Source organism: Oncorhynchus tshawytscha, linkage group LG13, assembly GCF_018296145.1.
Source record: "Oncorhynchus tshawytscha isolate Ot180627B linkage group LG13, Otsh_v2.0, whole genome shotgun sequence".
Lineage (NCBI taxonomy): Eukaryota > Metazoa > Chordata > Actinopteri > Salmoniformes > Salmonidae > Oncorhynchus > Oncorhynchus tshawytscha.
This window is the reverse complement of record NC_056441.1, coordinates 22,980,921-23,004,858: the sequence shown is the minus strand read 5'-3', so window position 1 is coordinate 23,004,858 and position 23,938 is coordinate 22,980,921. Positions and strand designations below refer to the sequence as shown.

General features: G+C 42.2%; 1 protein-coding gene across 1 annotated transcript; it reads left to right on the top strand.

Moving 5' to 3' along the window:
- The first annotated feature begins 1,000 nt into the window (after positions 1-1,000).
- cckb (cholecystokinin b) lies at positions 1,001-6,602 on the top strand. The gene is made up of 4 exons (XM_024443424.2): positions 1,001-1,107; positions 1,985-2,105; positions 2,422-2,580; positions 6,200-6,602. Exons 2-4 carry the CDS (start codon positions 1,985-1,987, stop codon positions 6,334-6,336), a joined length of 417 nt encoding a protein of 138 aa, XP_024299192.1. The 5' UTR covers positions 1,001-1,107; the 3' UTR covers positions 6,337-6,602.
- Positions 6,603-23,938: the final 17,336 nt, after the last annotated feature.

The window sequence follows — 23,938 nt, the reverse complement described above, 5'->3', positions numbered from 1 at the left end:
CAGGTACCAAAGTATCTATAACCACAGTAAAACAAGTGCTAAATCGACTAAACCTGAAAGGCCCCTCATGAAGAAAGAAGCCACTGCTCCAAAACCGCCATAAAAAAGCCAGACTACAGTTTGCAACTGCACATGGGGACAAAGATCGTACATTTAGGAGATATGTACTCTGGTCTGATGAAACAAAAATAGAACTATTTGTCCATAATGACCATCGTTATGTTTGGAGGACAAAGGGGGAGGCTTGCAAGCCGAAGAACACCATCCCACTGTGAAGCACAGGGGTGGCAGCATCATGTTGTGTGGGTGCTTGCTGCAGGAGGGACTGGTGCACTTCACAAAATAGATGGCATCACGAGGCAAGAAAATTATGTGGATATATTGAAGCAACATCTCAAGACATCAGTCAGGAAGTTAAAGCTTGGGCGCAAATGGGTCTTCCAAATGGACAATGTCATAATGGTTTTAGGACAACAAAGTCAAGGTATTGGAGTGGCCATCACAAAGCCCAGACCTCAATCCTATAGAAAATGTGTCTTTTACACTGATAACAAGTTCAAACAGGTGCCATTAATACAGGTAACGAGTGGAGGACAGAGGAGCCTCTTAAAGAAGAATTTACAGGTCTGTGAGAGCCAGAAATCTTGCTTGTTTGTAGGTGACCAAATACTTATTTTCCACCACAATTTGCAAATAAATTCATAAAAAATCCTACAATGTGATTTTCTGGATTTTTTTTTCTCATTTTGTTTTTCATGGTTGAAGTGTACCTATGATGAAAATTACAGGCCTCTCTCATCTTTTTAAGTGGGAGAACTTGCACAATTGGTGGCTGACTAAATACTTTTTTGCCCCGCTGTAGGTAATGCCCCCTAGAGGGCCTAATGGGCATAACCAAGCTCTCACACGCTGAGAAAACCCACTGACACACACACTGACTCATCATTGAGGTAAAAGCTGACACAAAACTCAGCACACACACACACACACACAGAGACTGGGTGGAGAGCCGGGGTGTATATAAGGGGTGCCTCTCTCTCTGAGCGGAGAAGTCCCTTCATCCCTCTCTCAAACACTCCTCCAACACAAGGACTCTCTTTCCTCAAGGTAAGAACAGCACTTCTTCCCTCCTTTTCTCTCTCGCTCTGTGAGTGTTTTTCTCTATATTTCTCTACCTTTATTCAGTTAATTGAGAACAAATGAATTACCGAATTGGATGTAGTTGTTCTTGAGTCAGGAATAAGTACAAGATCTCTGGAGAACAATATTTTAACTGAATTATTTTTTTCATTAATCCAATTGCTATATTTTCTTGTTAGGTTGTGTTTGATCAAGTAGATAAATGATGTAGCGTGGACTGCTGTGTGTGTAATGAGTGATATGGTGAAGTGTATGTAAATGATCGGTTGAAGTGTAGCAGCTGAAGTGTAGGTTTAGTGATGGGAACAGCTGACAGTGACCTCACTGGTCTCCCATAGACCACTTTACAGACTGCCAACATTTATCAGTCATTCAGATTGACAATTACTGTGCCACACATTTGTGTAATTGTATCTTTTAGGGATCACTTTAGTCTACATTCTATTATATTCTCTTATATTCTATTGAAGCATATTTTATTTTGACTAATAATCTGGACAAGAAGTTCAGTCATTCAGTTATATTCTGACTTAATGAGTGAAGAGATCTCTGAGGGGAGGGAAGAAACAGATCAGGAGTGAAAGAGAAGGAAAAGGTTTTCCTAAGTCTCTCCAGAACATTTCAATAACCTCATCACATCACTAATGCCTCTTTGGGATGAACACGTCAAGACTTCCAGTAAATTAGTGAAGGGGTGTCTTGCTTTTCACCGACAGACGAAAGAAGTAGTTTAACCATTCACACCTTTATATCACATTCCTCTCCTCTCCACTCCTCTCACCGCTACCCCTCTTCCCCTCTACCCCTCTTCCCCTCTACCCCTCTTCCCCTCTCTCTCCCCCAGATGACGGCAGGGTTGTGTGTGTGTGTTCTGTTGGTGGTCCTGTCCACTAGCTGTTTGGGACGACCCCAGTCCTCTCCCCCCCTCCAAGAGGGCGACCCTGCCATGCCCCCTTCCTCTGAAGGTAAGAACAGGGTGATCACATCTGGATGTCAAATACATTTCAATCTAATACGTTCAAATGCTTTAGCTGAGCTTGATTTATCTTTCCTGGTACAATGGAACTGATGGATATGTTTTGTTCAAACTGGTGTCCTGATGATATGATGAATGTTTATGCTTTTTACGGCAATCCTTGGGCTCTAGAAAGACGCACTAGCAATAACAGATTATATCAATCAATTATTATCATAATATTTTTACCTATGTCATTGAATTGCACCAACCAACCCAAGACAGTAGACAAAAGCTAACAAGGTGTTTCGTACTCCCTTTGATAGCACGTCTTGAAGCCTACGCCCACTTCCTCTCCAAGCCACGCCTCAGACAGACACGCTCCGCCCCTTTGGACAATACCGTCCCATATACGGCAGAAGAAGACGGAGACTCCAGAGCCAACCTCAGTGAATTGTTGGCTAGACTCATCTCCTCACGGAAGGGTGAGTGAGTGAGTGAGTGAGTGAGTGAGTGAGTGAGTGAGTGAGTGAGTGAGTGAGTGAGTGAGTGAGTGAGTGAGTGAGTGAGTGAGTGAGTGAGTGAGTGAGTGTAGTGTGTGTGTGTGCGTGCGTGTAAGAGACAGAGAGAGAGATTGAGAGAGAGAGAAAAAGAAAGAGAGAGACATGCAGGAGAGAGAGGCTTGAGGGTGAGCGGAAAGAGAGAGATGAGGGAGAGAGAAGAAAGAGAATGAGAGAAAGGTATGAGGGAGAGAGAGAAGAGAGAGAATGAGAGAAAGGTATGAGGGAGAGAGGGAAGAGAGAGAATGAGAGAAAGGTATGAGGGAGAGAGAGAAGAGAGAAGATGAATTAAGCTCACATTGTTCTCTTCAAGTAATTTTTAAAGTCCATTTAGGACCTCTCCCTCTCTCTTTCACTCTGACCTCTATTACAGTGAGAGTGTTGTTTGGTCTAAATGGCTGGTGGTTTAGAAAAGCTTTGGTGGTTTGTACATGTAAGTTTGTGAGTGTGTATATCTTTCCGGTCTTTGGCTTTCGTTCCATCTCCTTGTCTCTGCTTTGTCAGTGACAGGATCTATAAAGACACTTGTTCTGTGACAGGATCAGAGAAGATCTAAGTCAGGGCTTTTACACTGCTGACAACAACTGTAGAGATATTCTGTCTGAGCTTGAGATATTCTGTCTGAGTTAGTGTGATGTTATACACACGCACACACATACACAGACACACACACCTCCTTTCAGAAGATAACAGACAGAGAACAGCATGGTGAAGACATGTGGACAGATAGCACCATGGGGCTACTGAAGACAGTTTATCTAATGAGTTAGTATTAGACGTATTCTGTAAGAGGTGTTGTTATACTCAAGCAGTTGAAAATGTAAGTGCCCACTTCAACAACTGTTTTTGATAAAGTTCACGAAACAATCTGAATTCACTACTTCCGCCTGAGAGAAATGTATAAGTGCTGAGTTCATGTGTTAAACTCATGGGTTAAAAACTTGTTTAGGATCGGCCCCGTTTTTTCCATTTTTGCCTAAAATGACATACCCAAATCTAACTGCCGGTAGCTCAGGACCTGAAGCAAGGATATACATATTCTTGGTACCATTTGAAAGGAAACACTTTGAAGTTTGTGGAAATGTGAAAAGAATGTAGGAGAATATAACACATTAGATCTGGTAAAAGATAATACAAAGAAAAAAACAACCATTTAAAAAAGAAGAAGTTTTGTACCATCATCTTTGAAATGCAAGAGAAAGGCCATAATGTATTATTCCCGCCCAGGCGCAATATAGATTTTGGCCACTACATGGCAGCAGTGTATGTGCAAAGTTTTAGACTGATCCAATGAACCATTGCATTTCTGTTCCAAATTTTGTATCAATACTCTCCAAATGTGCCTAATTTGTTTATTAATAACTTTTGAAGTTCAAAACTGTGCACTCTCCTCAAACAATAACATGGTATTGTTTCACTGTAATCACTACTTTAAATTGGACAGTGCAGTTAGATTAACAAGAATTGAAGCTTTCTGCCAATATCAGACATGTCAATGTCCTGGGAAATGTTCTTGTTACTTACAACCTCATGCTAATCGCATTAGCCTACGTTAGCTCAACGTCCCGCAGGGGACCTACCGATCCTGAAGGCGTTTTTAAAGGTCCAATGCAGCCATTTATTTCTGGGTAACAATTAAGTACCTTACTGTTATTGTCTTTAATTAAATGGTTACAAATCATTTTTAAAAATTGCTTCTTTGCAAAGGGACATTTCTCAAGCAAGAATTTTGCTAGGAATGTTTGGATTGGTCTGAGTAGGGAAGGGAAAACAGATAATTAGCTGTTATTGGCAGAGAGGTTTGGAACACTTTCTTATTGGTCCATTAACTAATTTACCACATGGTGATGTCACCTAGCCTGACGACTCACACTAAATTGTTTGGCTGCTCTGTCATTCGCTACATACTTTAGTCTGAGGCTGCCATCAATGAAGATGTTTGTGGTGAAGAGAGGCATTGTACAAAACAAAGTCATCATCGATCGGATTGTCTTCAACCAATCAGAGTATCAAAGCCAACAATGAATCTTCCACGTGTGTTCTGGTTCTGGCCCAAACCATTGGTTTCTGGACCATTTTCATGGCCCCAAATGTGCTCGTATTCGGTGAAGGGTCAGGACGTACTCAGATCCATACTTACTGTGAAGAAGAAACTAAAGTCCGTGGACGTGGAGTAGCATTTGGCCGGAGCAAGGAGTCTGGGTAGCCAGGCAAGATGTCACCATTGAAGGCCAAAAGTCCATACCACCAAAACAAGCTAAAACCTTTTCAAACAGCCCTTACACTGAAAGGGCATTATAATAATTTTCACAATATTTTTCCAACCTCATTGTGTGGAAATATATATAAAACATGGGAAAATCTAGTTTTTTGACTGCACTGGGCCTTTAAAGCAACAAGCCAACAATTCTAACTTTATTGTTTCGAAAGTTCATGTTCACAGTTTGTACCATGAAATCACAACCTACACAGCTAGTCTGTTATTCTGTGCATCACTCTACTGTGCCAATGAGACAGAGGCAGGGAGGGTCACAGAAACAGATGTAGGGCAAAAGAGAGAGAGGAAATAGAACAAGCCAGAAAAAAGAGAGATGGAGAAAGAGAGATGGAACAAGAGGGGCATGATATTGCAGCTCTGAACCCTGTTAGTAAAGACTGTTATTAATTCTATAATCAGACGGAGGGTTGGGCTTAGAACATTGGCCTCTGACACACACACACACACACACACACACACACACACACACACACACACACACACACACACACACACACACACACACACACACACACACACACACACACACACACACACACACACACACACACACACACACACACACACACACACACACACACACACACAGAGTGAGAGATCATTCTGAGACCTGTGAAGTGTCTTGGCTCACAGGAAGCATGTGAAAGACTCTCTGTAACATGCTTGACATTTACACCTCCTACAATGAATGTCTGTCTGTCTGTCTGTCTGTCTGTCTGTCTGTCTGTCTGTCTGTCTGTCTGTCTGTCTGTCTGTCTGTCTGTCTGTCTGTCTGTCTGTCTGTCTGTCTGTCTGTCTGTCTGTCTGTCTGTCTGTCTGTCTGTCTGTCTGTCTGTCTGTCTGTCTGTCTGTCTGTCTGTCTGTGTGTGTGTGTGTGTGTGTGTGTGTGTGTGTGTGTGTGTGTGTGTGCATGCGTGTGCGTGTGTGCGTGTGTGTGTATATATATATGTGGGTGGCGTGGGAGGAGTGTTAAAAGCTCCCCTGTGACACGAACACCATTGATATTACCATAGTTCACACGCCAGTCAAAAAAATCACAGACAGATATCTCCAGTGTTAGCCATGTCGTATGTTACCTACTCTCAATCTGGATAATTCATTAGCTAATAAATTACATTCCCACAGAGCTTCTGTTGATACAGTATGTCTCTGCATGCGTGTGGGGTAGCCAAATTGTTCAACCCGCCACAAAGACTCACGCCAGTAGAAGATAGACAGGTGTTATAGCTCTCTCTCTCTGCTTCCTCTGTCCCTCCCTCCCTCTAGGTTCTCTCCGTAAGAACTCAACAGTGAACAGCAGAGCTAGCGGTCTCAGTGCTAACCACCGGATAAAAGACCGAGACTACAATGGGTGGATGGACTTCGGCCGCCGCAGTGCAGAAGAGTACGAGTACTCCTTGTAAAAAAGTAGTCACTCTCTACAAGAAAACAAAAAACTCAGTCAATGTCCCGCGATAAGAGTATATTTATTCCGTATTTGTTTGTAAACACTACATGATGCAATATATACATATGCCACATTTTTCAGGAAATCTTTAAAGTTCTGGTTTTCTTTCCTGGTGTTCTGTCTGTTTATGGTTTTGGAGGGAATTGAATGGAATGAATTATGGTCAGGTGTTAATGGAAAAATATATATGATGTCATGAGATTAACTTGGATCAATAAAAGTTAAGAATGAACAGTATCTCAACAAATGAGTTCCCAAAGATACATGCTCACACCCACGTAAGCATGCATGCACAGATAACAACTCACACAAATAACATAATACCCTCATGGTATCACCTTAAGACGTTAAACTAGAAATATAAATAGTGAGCAGTGGCTCATTACAATACATAAAGCTGGTAGAACACAGAGCTCACTTCTCTAGGACTCCAGTCCTGCTGCTTTTCAGTTCTCTCAATTAACCAATGAATATAATGTACTGATTTTTAAAGTGCAACGATTGGTCAGAGTGCACACACCTGGTTTCCCAGGACTGAATCAGACTTTGATTAAAAGGCAAGGATGAAAACGAGCAGACGCTGCAGCTGTGCCCCTTTCACTTAAAAACATGTCATTTGTGAACAACAGTACTGCCTGACATAACTGGTGTGCAACAACAACCGACAGGGAATAGACTTCAACATCACGTTGTGATTCATATTTACTGTGTGTTGTTGACCAACATCATTGAATGGCAGATGTACCAAACATCAAGCCCAGTCACTGAAATTGAAGTTGAAATTATATAGGGAAATGTAGATCTTGATGTGTTACCAATTCAATTTGGTTTTTATATCAATTGCTTAAGTTGACAAAATGTTTAAATAACATGAAAGATTAGGTTAACCTGTTTGTGCCCGATCGGAATGTTGGCCTACATACTAAACTGAAAATGAAAGAGTGTTTGGAGATACAGTATCTTGGGACAGACCACAGTAAAGTGTTCTGTTACTTGATGGGAATATCATACCAGGAATCCGAGATGAGAAAACACAGGAATCTGGAAAATACTCATATCATAAATAGCCTTTATTTTATGTTCTGCTTGGTGTGTGTTCTGTTTGTTCTGTTTCTCTCTACCTGCTGAGATAAAGACTGTTGGAGATAGACTGTAAAGTGACTGGAACGCTGGTGTTCTAACTGGTGGAGATAAAGACTGTTGGAGATAGACTGTAAAGTGACTGGAACGCTGGTGTTCTAACTGGTGGAGATAAAGACTGTTGGAGATAGACTGTAAAGTGACTGGAACGCTGGTGTTCTAACTGGTGGAGATAAAGACTGTTGGAGATAGACTGTAAAGTGACTGGAACGCTGGTGTTCTAACTGGTGGAGATAAAGACTGTTGGAGATAGACTGTAAAGTGACTGGAACGCTGGTGTTCTAACTGGTGGAGATAAAGACTGTTGGAGATAGACTGTAAAGTGACTGGAATGCTGGTGTTCTAACTGGTGGAGATAAAGACTGTTGGAGATAGACTGTAAAGTGACTGGAACGCTGGTGTTCTAACTGGTGGAGATAAAGACTGTTGGAGATAGACTGTAAAGTGACTGGAACGCTGGTGTTCTAACTGGTGGAGATAAAGACTGTTGGAGATAGACTGTAAAGTGACTGGAACGCTGGTGTTCTAACTGGTGGAGATAAAGACTGTTGGAGATAGACTGTAAAGTGACTGGAACGCTGGTGTTCTAACTGGTGGAGATAAAGACTGTTGGAGATAGACTGTAAAGTGACTGGAACGCTGGTGTTCTAACTGGTGGAGATAAAGAAATGACTGCAGTGTAAACAGATACTGCTCATTAATTTCCTAATAAATAAACCAATTAATAACCAAATCACATCATCAATAAGACAATCTAGAGACAATCTCATGAGCACAGTAAACACAGACGGGATCAATTTTGACAGAGATGTGACAAAGAATAACCAAATCACATCATCAATAACCACATCACATCATCAATAACCCAATCCCATCATCAATAAGACAATCACCATACTATCTCCTGAGCACACTAAACACAGAACAGGTACATACTGACAGAGCTGAGACAGAGAACAGGTAAATATCTGGTAAATATTGACAGAGCTGAGACGGATAACAGGTACATACTGTATCTAGTAAATATTGACAGAGCTGAGACAGAGAACAGGTAAATATCTGGTAAATATTGACAGAGCTGAGACAGAGAACAGGTACATACTGTATCTAGTAAATATTGACAGAGCTGAGACAGAGAACAGGTAAATATCTGGTAAATATTGACAGAGTTGAGACGGATAACAGGTACATATCTGGTAAATATTGACAGAGCTGAGACAGAGAACAGGTACATATTTGGTAAATATTGACAGAGCTGAGACAGAGAACAGGTACATAGCTGGTAAATATTGACGGAGCTGAGACAGAGAACAGGTACATATCTGGTAAATATTGACAGAGCTGAGACAGAGAACAGGTACATATCTGGTAAATATTGACAGAGCTGAGGGAATGAAGAGAAATGGACAGAGATTAAATGTGAAGAACACATTCACTTATTCACCTCAGGACAGAGAGTAGTCCATGACAAGTAGAAGAATAGACAGAAGTACAGCACATCACTGCTATAATAGATATTCAGCCATGGGTATTATAGCCCAGATGTCTCCCAAACGTTTTTGCTTCCTGACCCACCAATTGAGGTGTCTTTCGAGTCGCAGTCCATCATAAGGGTTGAGCAGTGAAAAAACATACACAGACCAAAGAATAAGTAAAAAATATTATCTAGGCAGTGGAGAGAACATTCTGCCCTTTCATAGCTAATCTCCTGCAATCCTATACATCCTGCCATGTTGCAGAATAAAAGATAATTTCATACAATTCTACGGATTGTACATGGCTAATGCTTTGTTCTTATGCACAAACATAACAAAATCAATGGAGGCCTGATGGTGTAGCTGCAATTTTGTTGATTGTAAATGTTCAAAGATTATAGGCTATTATTGAAAAATATATAGCTCCTTTATCTTTTCAACATAGTTTCTATTTCATTTTAGTCATTTAAGTTTACACTGAAAGGGATTTCTATCCTGAAAATGTATATATTAAAACATGTGGTTAATGTCATCCCACAACCCACATGGACACCTGCTGCGAACCACAAGTGGGTCCCGACCCACAGTTTGGGAACCACCGCAATAGGCCTACATTGGTGGTACATGGCATGAGATTAAATGCTTCAGTGATAATGGTTCAGATGTCCAAGAGAGAATTTCAAAGAAGGGCATTTCCATGTAAAGAGCCCTATGAGCATTAACGTGAAGTTCATAAGAGAACATTACATTTGGTTGCAAATTAAAGCTAAGAGTCCGTTTTTTGAACGTTTTATTAAGGCATAGACGCATGTCTACTTTCCATTCAAAAAGTTAGGAACAGGCAAAGGCTTTGGTTATTGGTCAAAGCGATGGAAAAGGGTCTTAGAAAACAGCTAGCAGCAAAAGGTATTAGAAATACATCCAAACACAATGTTGAAGTAAAAACTCCTGACAACTAACAGCAACACTTTGCAACACAAAAATGATTTGCCTTCTGTAAGTTTCAAAAATATAGCCTAGTGTCTTTTCATTTTCAAAATACAGTATTACTTACTGTATTGTGTACTGTATTGTGCTATACTGTACTCTACTGAACTATACTCTACTATCAAGGCACAAGGCGAGACCCAGATGCAGACACAGGAGACAGATAGTTGGAGTCTTACAAGGTTTATTAATCCAAAGGGGTAGGCAAGAGAATGGTCGTGGACAGGAAAAAAGGTCAAAACCAGATCAGAGTCCAGGTGGTACAGAGTGGCAGACAGGCTCGTGGTCAAGCCAGGCAGAATGGTCGGTCAGGCAGGCGGGTACAAAGTCCAGAAACAGGCAATGGTCAAAACCGGGAGGACTAGAAAAAGGAGGATGCAAAAAGCAGGAAAACGGGAAACCCGCTGTTTGACATGGATACATACAAGACGAACTGGCACAGAGAGACAGGAAACACAGGGATAAATACACTGGGGAAAATCAGTGACACCTGGATGGGGTGGAGACAATCACAAGGACAGGTGAAACAGATCAGGGCCTGATATTACATTGTACTGTACTGTGATGTCTTAACTTGTTTGGGAGCAGAGCTCCTTAGAATAATAGCCAGTGTGTAGAATAATACCCAAACATGCAAAGGAGGATAGGACATATTTCTACCTTTGTGTTGTTATTCAGGATACATCACCATGAAGAGAACGACATGCATAATGATGCATTTCTTTACAGTACAGATCAGGGAACCATCATGTCATTCTGTTACCATCATTCTGTTACAGCGTTTTAATCCACTTCACTTACTGTAGTTCAATAACCAAAGTCAAGGTGTCATGACGAACCATCAAACAGGCAAAGCGTCAATACAGGGCCAAGATTGAATCGTACTACACCGGCTCCGATGCTCGCCTTATGTGGCAGGGCTTGCAAACTATTACAGACTACAAAGGGAAGCACAGTCGCGAGCTGCCCAGTGACACGAGCCTACAAGACGAGCTAAATCACTCCTATGCTCGCTTCGAGGCAAGCAACACACACTGAGGCATGCATGAGAGCATCAGCTGTTCCAGGCGACTGTGTGATCACGCTCTCTGTAGCCGACGTGAGTAAGACCTTTAAACAGGTCAACATACACAAGACTGCGGGGCACGTGTGCTCCGGGCATGTGCTGACCAACTGGCAGGTGTCTTCACTGACATTTTCAACATGTCCCTGATTAAGTCTGTAATACCAACATGTTTCAAGCAGACAACCATAGTCCCTGTGCCCAAGAACACAAAGGCAACCTGCCTAAATGACTACAGACCTGTAGCACTCCCGTCTGCAGCCGTGAAGTGCTTTGAAAGGTTGGCAATGGCTCACATCAACACCCTTATCCCAGAAACCCTAGACCCACTCCAATTTGCATACCGCCTAAACAGATCCACAGATGACGCAATCTCTATTGCACTCCACACTGCCCTTTCCCACCTGAACAAAAGGAACACCTATGTGAGAATGCTATTCATTGACTACAGCTCAGCGTTCAACACCATAGTACCCTCAAAGCTCATCACTAAGCTAAGGATCCTGGGACTAAACACCTCCCTCTGCAACTGAATCCTGGACTTCCTGGCGGGCTGCCCCCAGGTGGTGAGGGTAGGTAGCAACACATCTGCCACACTGATCCTCAACACTGGAGCTCCCCAGGGGTGCGTGCCCAGTCCCTTCCTGTACTCCCTGTTCACCCACGACTGCATTGCCAGGCACGACTCCAACACCATCATTAAGTCTGCAGATGACACAGTGGTGTCAGCGGTAGGTGGTAGGACAGTGGTAGGCCTGATCACCGACAACGACGAGACAGCCTATAGGGAGGAAGTCAGAGACCTGGCCGGGTGGTGCCAGAATAACAACCTATACTTCAACGTAACCAAGACTAAGGAGATTATTGTGGACTACAGGAAAAGGAGCACCGAGCACATCCCCATTCTCATCGACGGGGCTGTAGTGGAGCAGGTTGAGAGCTTCAAGTTCCTTGGTGTCCACATCAACAACAAACTAGAATGGTCCAAACACACCAAGACAGTCGTGAAGAGGGCACGACAAAGCCTATTTCCCCTCAGGAAACTAAAAAGATTTGTCATGGGTCCTGAGATCCTCAAAAGGTTCTACAGCTGCAACACCGAGAGCATCCTGACTGGTTGCATCACTGCCTGGAACGGCAACTGCTCAGTCTCTGACCGCAAGGCACTAGAGGGTAGTGCGTGCGGCCCAGTACATCGCTGGGGCTAAGCTGCCTGCCATCCAGGACCTCTACACCAGGCGGTGTCAGAGGAAGGCCCTAATAGGGTCAAATATCATAACTCCAAGACATGGTAATTGTAGCATGTCTTGGCTGTATGATCTTTGAACCTCTGTAACTTTCTCATTCATCATTATTCACGATTAATTCATGATTATCCGTACTTATGGTAGCATCCACATTAATGTAGAAGTTTTCAGAAACATATCCTATTCGAATTTACAATACAAATGACTCCAAAATGACATAATCAGTTATTTATTCGGCACAAAACATTTAAATCTCTTTCTCTGAGCATTTGTGTTAGTATAAAATACATGCAATATAGCTCAGTATTTGAATTATTCATTTTATACAGTCATTTTATACACTCCCCAAAGCACACACATCCTTAGGTCGCTCGTCTTTTCAGTTCGCTGCAGCTAGTGACTGGAATGAGCTAAAACAAACACTCAAACTGGACAGTTTTATCTCTTCATTCAAAGACACAATCATGGACACTGACAGTTGTAGCTGCTTTGTGTAATGTATTGTTGTCTCTACCTTCTTGCCCTTTTTACTGTTGTCTGTGCCCAATTATATATATATATATATATATATATAAATTTTTATTTTCAAGGGGTGGATCAGCTTTAATATTGCAGATAGATTGTTGCTTCCATCAATGTAATTATCTGCATAATTTCCAATCCCTCATATATTTTTGGGGTAAATATATATATCTAAATACACATATACATACACATACCCATATACATACAGTGGGGAGAACAAAGTAATTACTTAAAAATCATACAATGTGATTTCCTGGATTTTTGTTTTAGATTCCATCTCTCACAGTTGAAGTGTACCTATGATAAAAAATTACAGACCTCTACATGCTTTGTAAGTAGCAAAACCTGCAAAATCGGTAGTGTATCAAATACTTGTTCTCCCCACTGTATATATATACACACATAAACATACATACATATTTATACATACATACACATACATATATACAAACATGCATACATATACACACCTTTTTTTTAGAATATACCTTTATTGTTCCCTGCGAACCTACCACCCTCCCCCAATTAGAGGAAGGTCAGGACTAAAAACAAACAAAATGTAACTATTGTAAAATGGATTTTGTCTATAAAATGTGTATAGTATTTACAAACTAAAGGTAGAAGCCCATGTGTTATTGTTTATTAGTTTACTCCATTTCTATTTGTAACTGTGTTATTTCACAAATGTTCTGAACATTTATACATTTGACAGAACCCCGTATGTTTTACATTCGTTATCTTGTTATTATTAGTCCCACCCTTCAGCTCCATTCATCCCCTCCCATCCATCTCTCAACACCATCCATTTTGGATTTATATTTGCCATATATTGTTCAACTGTGCTGTGATGCTTCACAAAAGTACTGAACCTTTCCATTATCATATCTTCTACATATTGTAAATTAAAGATAAGCATTTTTGCTAAAATAATTATTCTATTATTAATCAATTGACTATGACTTTTCAAATCACCCAGTATTACTATCTGCAGCGTTAGTTCTAGGTAAATATGCAATTCTTCAGCCATTCCTGGACCTGTATAATACCAAAATAGATGATCTAATGACTCTGCCTCCTCGCAGCAAAATCTGCAGAGCTGGAAAGATTGTATCCCCCATGTGTATAACATTCTATTGGTTGCAAGAATTTTGTATAATAATCTCAATTGAAAAATTTGAAGTTATCTGTGCCCAATAATGTGTGTACCCTGTTTTGTGCTGCTACCATGTTGTGCTACTGACATGTTATGTTGCTACCATGTTGTTATATGTTGCTACCATGCTGTGTTGTCATGTGTTGCTGCCATGCTGTGTTGTCATGTGTTGCTTCCATGCAATGTTGTTGTCTTAGGACTCTCTTTATGTAGTGTTGTGTTGTCTCTCTTGTGTTTTGTCCTATATTTTTAATTTTAATTTGAATCCCAGCCACCACCCCACAGGAAGCCTTTTGGTAGGCCATCATTGTAAATAAGAATTTGATCTTAAATGACTTGCCTAGTTAAATAAAATTAAATAAACAGTTATTGCTAATCTTTATCAAGGGTGTCAACAATTTCAGACCCCACTGTAGTTATTTGGTTTGTTTTTTTGTTTTTACATTTAAAGTGAAAAAGTCTCAGGGTCTTTCTGTTACTGAGGAATTAGTTAGGTCTCCTCTGAATGCAAAGTGCTTTGAGAGCTTTAAAGTGTGATACGGTACTGTACAATTCAACCAGTCCAGTCAGTATCACATGCTCTGACTGCTGCTGTCAAACCCATATAGCAGGGCCATCTAGACCCTGTATCTAATCAAAGGGTTTAAAGACTATTGGAGATGTTTTAGAGAGAATTTCTGATTTGACAGTTTGACTTTCAGTCATAGGCTAACTTATTAAATCATTTAATTGAAGGAAAATATGTGTAGTGTGTGTGTGTGTGTGTTGGTAAAACTAGTGAATTATTCAGGTGGTGTGATGAGGTCTTTACGGAGAGATGTGAGGACTGAGTGTAAACAGAATTCCCTGAGGAGCTGCTAACAACAGATCTAGGATCAGTTTACCCTCCCCAATCCTCACCTCAATCATTAGGAGAGGAAACATAACACACTGATCATCGTCTAGTGGACACTTCATCCTTCTCCCTGAGGAAGTTTGTACTATCACGATTCAGGATAAGACCCAGATGCAGACACAGGAGGCGGATAGTACGATTCACACAATATTTATTATAACAAAGGGGGACGGGAAAAGGCAGGTCGAGACAGTGGTTCATAAACCAGGTCAGAGTCAGGCAGGTACAGGACGGCAGGTAGGCAGGCTCAGGACGGACGGACGGACGGACGGACGGACGGGCGGGCGGACAGACAGACGGACGGACGGACGGACGGGCGGGCGGGCAGGCAGACAGACAGACAGACAGACAGACAGACAGACAGACAGAGGTTGGGACAGACAGACAGACAGACAGACAGACAGACAGACAGACAGACAGACAGACAGACAGACAGACAGACAGACAGAGGTTGGGTCAGACAGACAGACAGACAGACAGACAGACAGACAGACAGACAGACAGACAGACAGACAGACAGACAGACAGACAGACAGACAGACAGACAGACAGACAGACACAGACAGACACAGACAGACACAGACAGACAGACAGACAGACAGACAGACAGACAGACAGACAGACAGACAGACAGACAGACAGACAGACAGACAGACAGACAGGACAAAGGTCAGAACCAGGAACATTAGAAAAGAAAAACTTGAGAACAGGAAAAACGTGAAACACGCTCATACGACTTGACAACAGGCAAACAGAAAACCCAGCAGTAAATACACAGGGGATAATGGGAGACACCTGGTGGGGGTGGAGACAAGCATAAGACAGGTGAAACAGCCCAGGGAGTGACAAACTCCTAACATTAGCCCTAACCACTAGAGTTAGCTAACATTAGTGTAACATATTGCACATTTAGCATATTCAGAACATACATTATTTTGCCTTTATTTAACTAGGCATGTCAGTTAAGAACAAATTCTTATTTTCAATGACAGCCTAGGTGGGTTAACTGCCTTGTTCAGGAGCAGAAATACATATTTTTACCTTATCAGCTCAGGGATTTGATCTTGCAACCTTCCGGTTACTAGTCCAACACTCAACACAGCCCATATCATACAAATTGTAATTCGTAACATATCATGCGAATTGTAATTCGTAACATATCATACGCAATGGATGATGGAGATCCACAAATTAATATTGCACATACCATATGAAACATAACACATAACATATCATACTAAAGGGAGTGTCTTGGATTGACGTAGAGAAAAATCCAAAATGCTCTGAGACCAGGTTGTGAGACCACATTGGCAGGGTATGCCGTGCTTATTTTTATTTTTTAAATGTAATTAAAAAATTTAAATAGAAATAATATTTTTTTATTATCTAAGGTTTTTTCTAAATGATTCTGGTGGCTTTTATGGTCAAAATAAATGTTTAAAAAAATCTAAAACTGCATCAGAACCTCAAGAAATGCGACAATGTATTCATGCCTTCCTTTTCATCCATGCAAGTGGTTGACACGCGCGGCCGTTCCTGACTCCAGTCACTGTTAACGGACATGGTCAGCATAGGCATCACTGCTTTGCCTAGCTTGAAGTAGCTTCATTCGTTGCATTGAGCGTTTTTTATATTTTGCGCATGCATATTGCCTAAACGTGAAGAGGGCACGACAAAGCCTTTTCCCCCTCAGGAAACTAAAAAGATTTGGCATGGGTCCTGAGATTCTCAAAAGGTTCTACAGCTGCAACATCGAGAGCATCCTGACTGGTTGCATCACTGCCTGGTACGACAATTGCTCGGCCTCTGACCGCAAAGCACTACAGAGGGTAGTGCGTACGGTGCCAAGTCTAGGACAAAAAGGCTTCTCATCACTGGGGCTAAGCTGCTGCCCCAATCCCTCTTTTACACTGCTGCAGGAGTCACTTTCTACATTCACCAGGACCAACCAGTGCTCCTGCACATTCAGCATTGTGTCCCACCACCCCCTCTTTTACACTAATGGAATGTATAGTCACTTTAATTATATCTACATGTAAACTCTGCACATCTGGGGGTGTCTACATAATTTGGCATCCCTTGAAATGAACAAAGGTGAAGCTAGCTAGCTAGCTAGGAAAAACAACCTGGCAAAATGAAAACTATACTGCACCACAAACAATTTCCTAAGTTGGAATAATGTAACATTACATTTAGAGGGTTCGTAGAGTGAAACGTCAACTACACTGAGAATACCAAACATTAGGAACACCTTCCTAATATTGAGTTGCCCCCCCACACCTTTTGCCCTCAGAACAGCCTCAATTCTTCAGGGCAAGGACTCTACAAGGTATCAAAAGCGTTCCACAGAGATGCAGGCCCATGTTGATTCAATGCTTCCCAGAGTTGTGTCAAGTTGGCTGGATGTCCTTTGGGTGGTGGACCATTCCTGATGCACACGGGAAACTGTTGAGTGTGAAAAACCAAGCAGCGTTGCAGTTCTTCACACAAACCGGTGCACCTGGCACCTACTACCATACCCCATTCCTGGATTCACCTGGTCAGTCTATGTCATGGAAAGAGCAGGTGTTCAGAATGTTTTGTACACTCAATGTATAATGAAAGGGAAGGCCAGACAGGGGCTGCATACAAGAGCTCTACAAGACATTATTATATTTATGACTGGCAACCACCATCTCCCTCACTGCTAGCTGTCGGGCAGGGGAACAATGAGTGCTGGACTGTGCATTTGTCTGAAACGTAATACTTTCTACCCTGACTTTAATACATTCACATTTACTTTTGCTTTGTGGACATTATGGGAATGGGGCTTCTCCCACTACCAAATGCGGCCTTGAGCCTTGGCTTCTACAAAATGGATACGACTAAACATTATTCTACGTGTACTGCTGCATGGGGGCGCACTCGGCGGGAGGATTCTGCTCTCTGACCGGCCGGATGCCCTAATGGAGGTAGCTGCCTATCTGTGTGCTGAGTGGGAGAACTGTGCTACCAGCTACTGTTTGTGTGTGTGACTTGTGTCAGTGTGAAACTGGAACCGAAGGAGGCCTTAGGGATGCATCTCCAGTCCCACATCTCCAGTCCCACACGACTGTTGGCCTGCTGTGTGCATTCCCAATAAAATAACGGAAATAGGGTTTTACTGTGACTTCCACAACGCTGTCCCCAAGAGGTTTACCCTGAAGGACAGACAACTGCACTTAATTTAAGGTAGGCCGAAATGCATTTTTCTTTGCAATTTTTTGGTTACTGAACATGAGAATAGACAACATTTCTTTGAATACATTTAATATAGAAAGCTAGCATTTTGTTTTGATGAGACAGTTTTCATTTACAGCCTTGCGTCTTCTTGGGTATAACGCCACAAGCTTGGCACACTGGTATTTGGGGAGTTTCTCAAATTCTTCTCTGCAGATCCTCTTAAGCTCTGTCAGGTTGGATGGGGAGCGTCGCATTAGAGCTATTTTCAGGTCTCTCCAGAGATGTTCGATGGGGTTCAAGTCTGGGTCCTGGCTGGGCCACTCAAGGACATTCACAGACTTGTCCCGAAGCCACTCTTGCATTCTCTTGGCTGTGTGTTTAGGGCTGTTGTGCTGTTAGAAGGTGAACCTTCACCTCAGTCTGGAGGTCCTGAGCACTCTGGAGCAGGTTTTCATCAAGGATCTCTCTGTACTTTGTTCATCTTTTCATTGATCCTGACTACTTTCCCAGTCCGTGGTCACTGAAAAACATCCCCACAGCATGATGCTGCCACCACCATGCTTCACCATAGGGATGGTGCCAGGTTGCCTCCAGACTTGATGCTTAGCATTCAGGCCAAAGAGTTCAATCTTGGTTTCATCAAACCAGAGAATCTTGTTTCTCGTGGTCTGAGAGTCTTTAGGTGCCTTAAGACAAACTCCAAGTGGGCTGTCATGTGACTTTTACTGAGGAGTGGCTTCAACCTGGCCTCTCTACCATAAAATCCTGATTGGTGGAGTGCTGCAGAGATGGCTGTCCTTCTGGAAGGTTCTCCCATCTCCACAGAGGAACTCTGGGGATCTGTCAGAGTGACCATCGGGTTCTTGGTCACCTCCCTGGCCTTTCTCTCCCGACTGCTCAGTTTGGCCGGGCGACAGCTCTAGGAAGAGTATTGGTAGTTCCAAACTTCTTCCAATTAAGAATGATGGAGGCCACTGTGATGTGGGGGACTTCAATGCTGGAGAAATGTTTTGGTACCCTTCCCCAGATCTGTGCATCGACACAATCCTGTCTTGGAGCTCTACGGAGAATTCCTTCGACCTCATGACTTGGTATTTGCTCGGACATGCAGTGTCAACTGTGTGACCTTATGTAGACAGGTGTGTGTCCAATCAATTGAATTTACCACAGGTGGACTCCAATCAAGTTCTAGAAACATCTCAAGGATGATCAATGGAAACAGGATGCACCTGAGCTCAATTTCAAGTCATTATGGGTATTATGTGTGGATAGATGAGTTTTATTTCTTTTGGTCAATTTTAGAATAAGGCTGTTACTTAACAAAATATGGAAAAAGTGAAGGGGTCTGACTTCTTTATTAATGTCCTGTATATGTGTGGGTAATAATATTTCACGTAATAATATTATTGTGTGTGTTTGTACTGTGCGTTTCTCGGCCTCTGCTATTATCCTATTGCTAGTTACCCATTCTAAAACTGGGTATATGTTAAAGGTGTCAGTTATTTATTTTACTGTTGCAGCTGAAGTGTATAGTGTTGAGTTGTCAGCGTACATAGACCCACAAGCTTTATTCAAGGTCAGTGGAAGATCATTAGTAAAAACAGAAAACAATAATGGCCCTAGTCAGCTGCCCTGCAGTACACCACACTCACGCTTCCATTAATGAAAACCGTCTGTGTTCTATTAGACAGGTAACTCTCAATCCATAATAAGGCAGAGGATGCAAATCCGTAACACCTATGTTTTTTCAGCAATAGATTATGATCAATGACATCAAAAGCTGCACTGAAGTCTTACAAATCAGCTCCCACAATTATTATTATGATGGTGGCAGAATCTTTGGATAACATTTTCCACAACACTATCAATTTCTTTCAGTCATTTGTGTCAGTGCCAAGCATGTTGAGTGCCCTTCCCTATAAGCATGCTGAAAGTCTTGTTAGTTTTCTGTAAAACACCTTTATATTTGATCAAACACAATTTTTTCCTAAAGTTTGCTAAGCACTTGTAACAGGCTGATTGGTCAACTGTTTGAACCATTAAAGGGTGCTCTGCTATTCTTGGGTAGTGGAATGACCTTTCCCTCCCTCCATGTCTGAGGGCACACAGGCTTAAATTGAAGATGTGGCAAACAGGAGGGTATTCTGCTACCAACTTCAGCATTTACCATCCAAGTTGTCGGTACCAGGTGGTTTGTCCTTATTTATAGATAGCAAAAAAAGATATACCTCTTCCACACCCACTTTGTGGAACTCTCCACTACAGTGCTGGTCTTTCATTACTTGGTCCATTTTTATTTATTTATTTATTTTACCTTTATTTAACCAGGTAGGCAAGTTGAGAACAAGTTCTCATTTACAATTGCGACCTGGCCAAGATAAAGCAAAGCAGTTCGACAGATACAACGACACAGAGTTACACATGGAGTAAAACAAACATACAGTCAATAATACAGTATAAACAAGTCTATATACAATGTGAGCAAATGAGGTGAGAAGGGAGGTAAAGGCAAAAAAGGCCATGTTGGCAAAGTAAATACAATATAGCAAGTAAAACACTGGAATGGTAGTTTTGCAATGGAAGAATGTGCAAAGTAGAAATAAAAATAATGGGGTGCAAAGGAGCAAAATAAATAAATAAATTTAAATTAAATACAGTTGGGAAAGAGGTAGTTGTTTGGGCTAAATTATAGGTGGGCTATGTACAGGTGCAGTAATCTGTGAGCTGCTCTGACAGTTGGTGCTTAAAGCTAGTGAGGGAGATAAGTGTTTCCAGTTTCAGAGATTTTTGTAGTTCGTTCCAGTCATTGGCAGCAGAGAACTGGAAGGAGAGGCGGCCAAAGAAAGAATTGGTTTTGGGGGTGACTAGAGAGATATACCTGCTGGAGCGTGTGCTACAGGTGGGAGATGCTATGGTGACCAGCGAGCTGAGATAAGGGGGACTTTACCTAGCAGGGTCTTGTAGATGACATGGAGCCAGTGGGTTTGGCGACGAGTATGAAGCGAGGGCCAGCCAACGAGAGCGTACAGGTCGCAATGGTGGGTAGTATATGGGGCTTTGGTGACAAAACGGATTGCACTGTGATAGACTGCATCCAATTTGTTGAGTAGGGTATTGGAGGCTATTTTGTAAATGACATCGCCAAAGTCGAGGATTGGTAGGATGGTCAGTTTTACAAGGGTATGTTTGGCAGCATGAGTGAAGGATGCTTTGTTGCGAAATAGGAAGCCAATTCTAGATTTAACTTTGGATTGGAGATGTTTGATATGGGTCTGGAAGGAAAGGTTACAGTCTAACCAGACACCTAAGTATTTGTAGTTGTCCACGTATTCTAAGTCAGAGCCATCCAGAGTAGTGATGTTGGACAGGCGGGTAGGTGCAGGTAGCGATCGGTTGAAGAGCATGCATTTAGTTTTACTTGTATTTAAGAGCAATTTGAGGCCACGGAAGGAGAGTTGTATGGCATTGAAGCTTGCCTGGAGGGTTGTTAACACAGTGTCCAAAGAAGGGCCGGAAGTATACAGAATGGTGTCGTCTGCGTAGAGGTGGATCAGAGACTCACCAGCAGCAAGAGCGACCTCATTGATGTATACAGAGAAGAGAGTCGGTCCAAGAATTGAACCCTGTGGCACCCCCATAGAGACTGCCAGAGGTCCGGACAGCAGACCCTCCGATTTGACACACTGAACTCTATCAGAGAAGTAGTTGGTGAACCAGGCGAGGCAATCATTTGAGAAACCAAGGCTGTCGAGTCTGCCGATGAGGATGTGGTGATTGACAGAGTCGAAAGCCTTGGCCAGATCAATGAATATGGCTGCACAGTAATGTTTCTTATCGATGGCGGTTAAGATATCGTTTAGGACCTTGAGCGTGGCTGAGATGCACCCATGACCAGCTCTGAAACCAGATTGCATAGCAGAGAAGGTATGGTGAGATTCGAAATGGTCGGTAATCTGTTTGTTGACTTGGCTTTCGAAGACCTTAGAAAGGCACGGTAGGATAGATATAGGTCTGTAGCAGTTTGGGTCAAGAGTGTCCCCCTTTGAAGAGGGGGATGACCGCAGCTGCTTTCCAATCTTTGGGAATCTCAGACGACACGAAAGAGAGGTTGAACAGGCTAGTAATAGGGGTGGCAACAATTTCGGCAGATAATTTTAGAAAGAAAGGGTCCAGATTGTCTAGCCCGGCTGATTTGTAGGGGTCCAGATTTTGCAGCTCTTTCAGAACATCAGCTGAATGGATTTGGGAGAAGGAGAAATGGGGAAGGCTTGGGCGAGTTGCTGTTGGGGGTGCAGTGCTGTTGACCGGGGTAGGAGTAGCCAGGTGGAAAGCATGGCCAGCCGTAGAAAAATGCTTATTGAAATTCTCAATTATGGTGGATTTATCAGTGGTGACAGTGTTTCCTATCTTCAGTGCAGTGGGCAGCTGTGAGGTGTTTTTATTCTCCATGGACTTTACAGTGTCCCAGAACTTTTTTGAGTTAGTGTTGCAGGAAGCAAATTTCTGCATGAAAAAGCTAGCCTTGGCTTTTCTAACTGCCTGTGTATAATGGTTTCTAGCTTCCCTGAACAGCTGCATATCATGGGGGCTGTTCGATGCTAATGCAGAACGCCATAGGATGTTTTTGTGTTGGTTAAGGGCAGTCAGGTCTGGGGAGAACCAAGGGCTATATCTGTTCCTGGTTCTAAATTTCTTGAATGGGGCATGTTTATTTAAGATGGTTAGGAAGGCATTTTAAAAAAATATCCAGGCATCCTCTACTGACGGGATGAGATCAATATCCTTCCAGGATACCCCGGCCATTATGCATGAACATGAAGGATCAGCATGTTGTTTGCATGTCATGCCTAAATTTGCTAATCCTGTCAACAAAAAAGTTACTAAAGTGGTTGGCAATATCAAAGGGATTTGCTTTGAACAAGGCATCTGCCACAATGAAGGATGGAGCCGAGTTTGCTTTTTTTGCCTAGAATTATTTAAATTACTCCAAGATTTTTTTACTATTTCATTTTTTATATCATTCAACTTTGTTCCATAGTGTAGTTTCTTCTTCTTTTTGTTTAGCTATGTTATTTCTCTATTGACTGTAGGTTTGCCAGTCTGCTGTGTTTCAGACGTATTTGCTATTCCCTTTGCCTCATCGCTCTCAGCCATACAGTTTTTCAATTCATCATCTATTCACGCGGATTTGGCAGTTCTGACAGTCAGTTTCTTGATGAGCGCATGCTTATCCATAACCAGAAGAAGCAGTTTCATATATGCTTCAAGTCTAGCGTCAGGGTATTCATCATTACACACATCAGACCAAAAAATATTCTTCACATCTTCGACAGGTAATGGCTCAGGTGTGTTAGGATTGGAGACAGGGGTAAATGTATGACTGTATGACCCGAGGACCCAAACTGCCATCACTTCATCTGGAAGATAGCATAAAGAATACTTAGTGCAGCATTTGGACATCAAATACCTATCTTCGCACAGACACGCACACACACTCACACTCTCTCGCTCTCTGTGGGAGTTAGTCTTCAAAAGCTTCAGAAACATTCAGTCCAGCGTTCAGACTGCTAATACCCAGGAGAATTGCTCATCAATCCAAACTCACTTCAGTCCGATACACGACATCTCTCTGTCTCTGGCAATCACTCTCCCCATCTCTCTTTCTTTTTCTCTCTTTTCTTATTCTCCCTCACTCTCTCTTACTCTTCCTGTATCCCCCTTTATCTTTCTATCTTTCTCTCTCCCCCTCCCCATTTCTAACCCCTTTTCTCTCTTTCTCTCCCCCTCCCCTCCCTTTTCTCTCTTCTCTCCCCCCTTTTCTAACCCCTTTTATCTCTTTCTCTCTCCCCTCCCCATCTCTAACCCCTTTTAT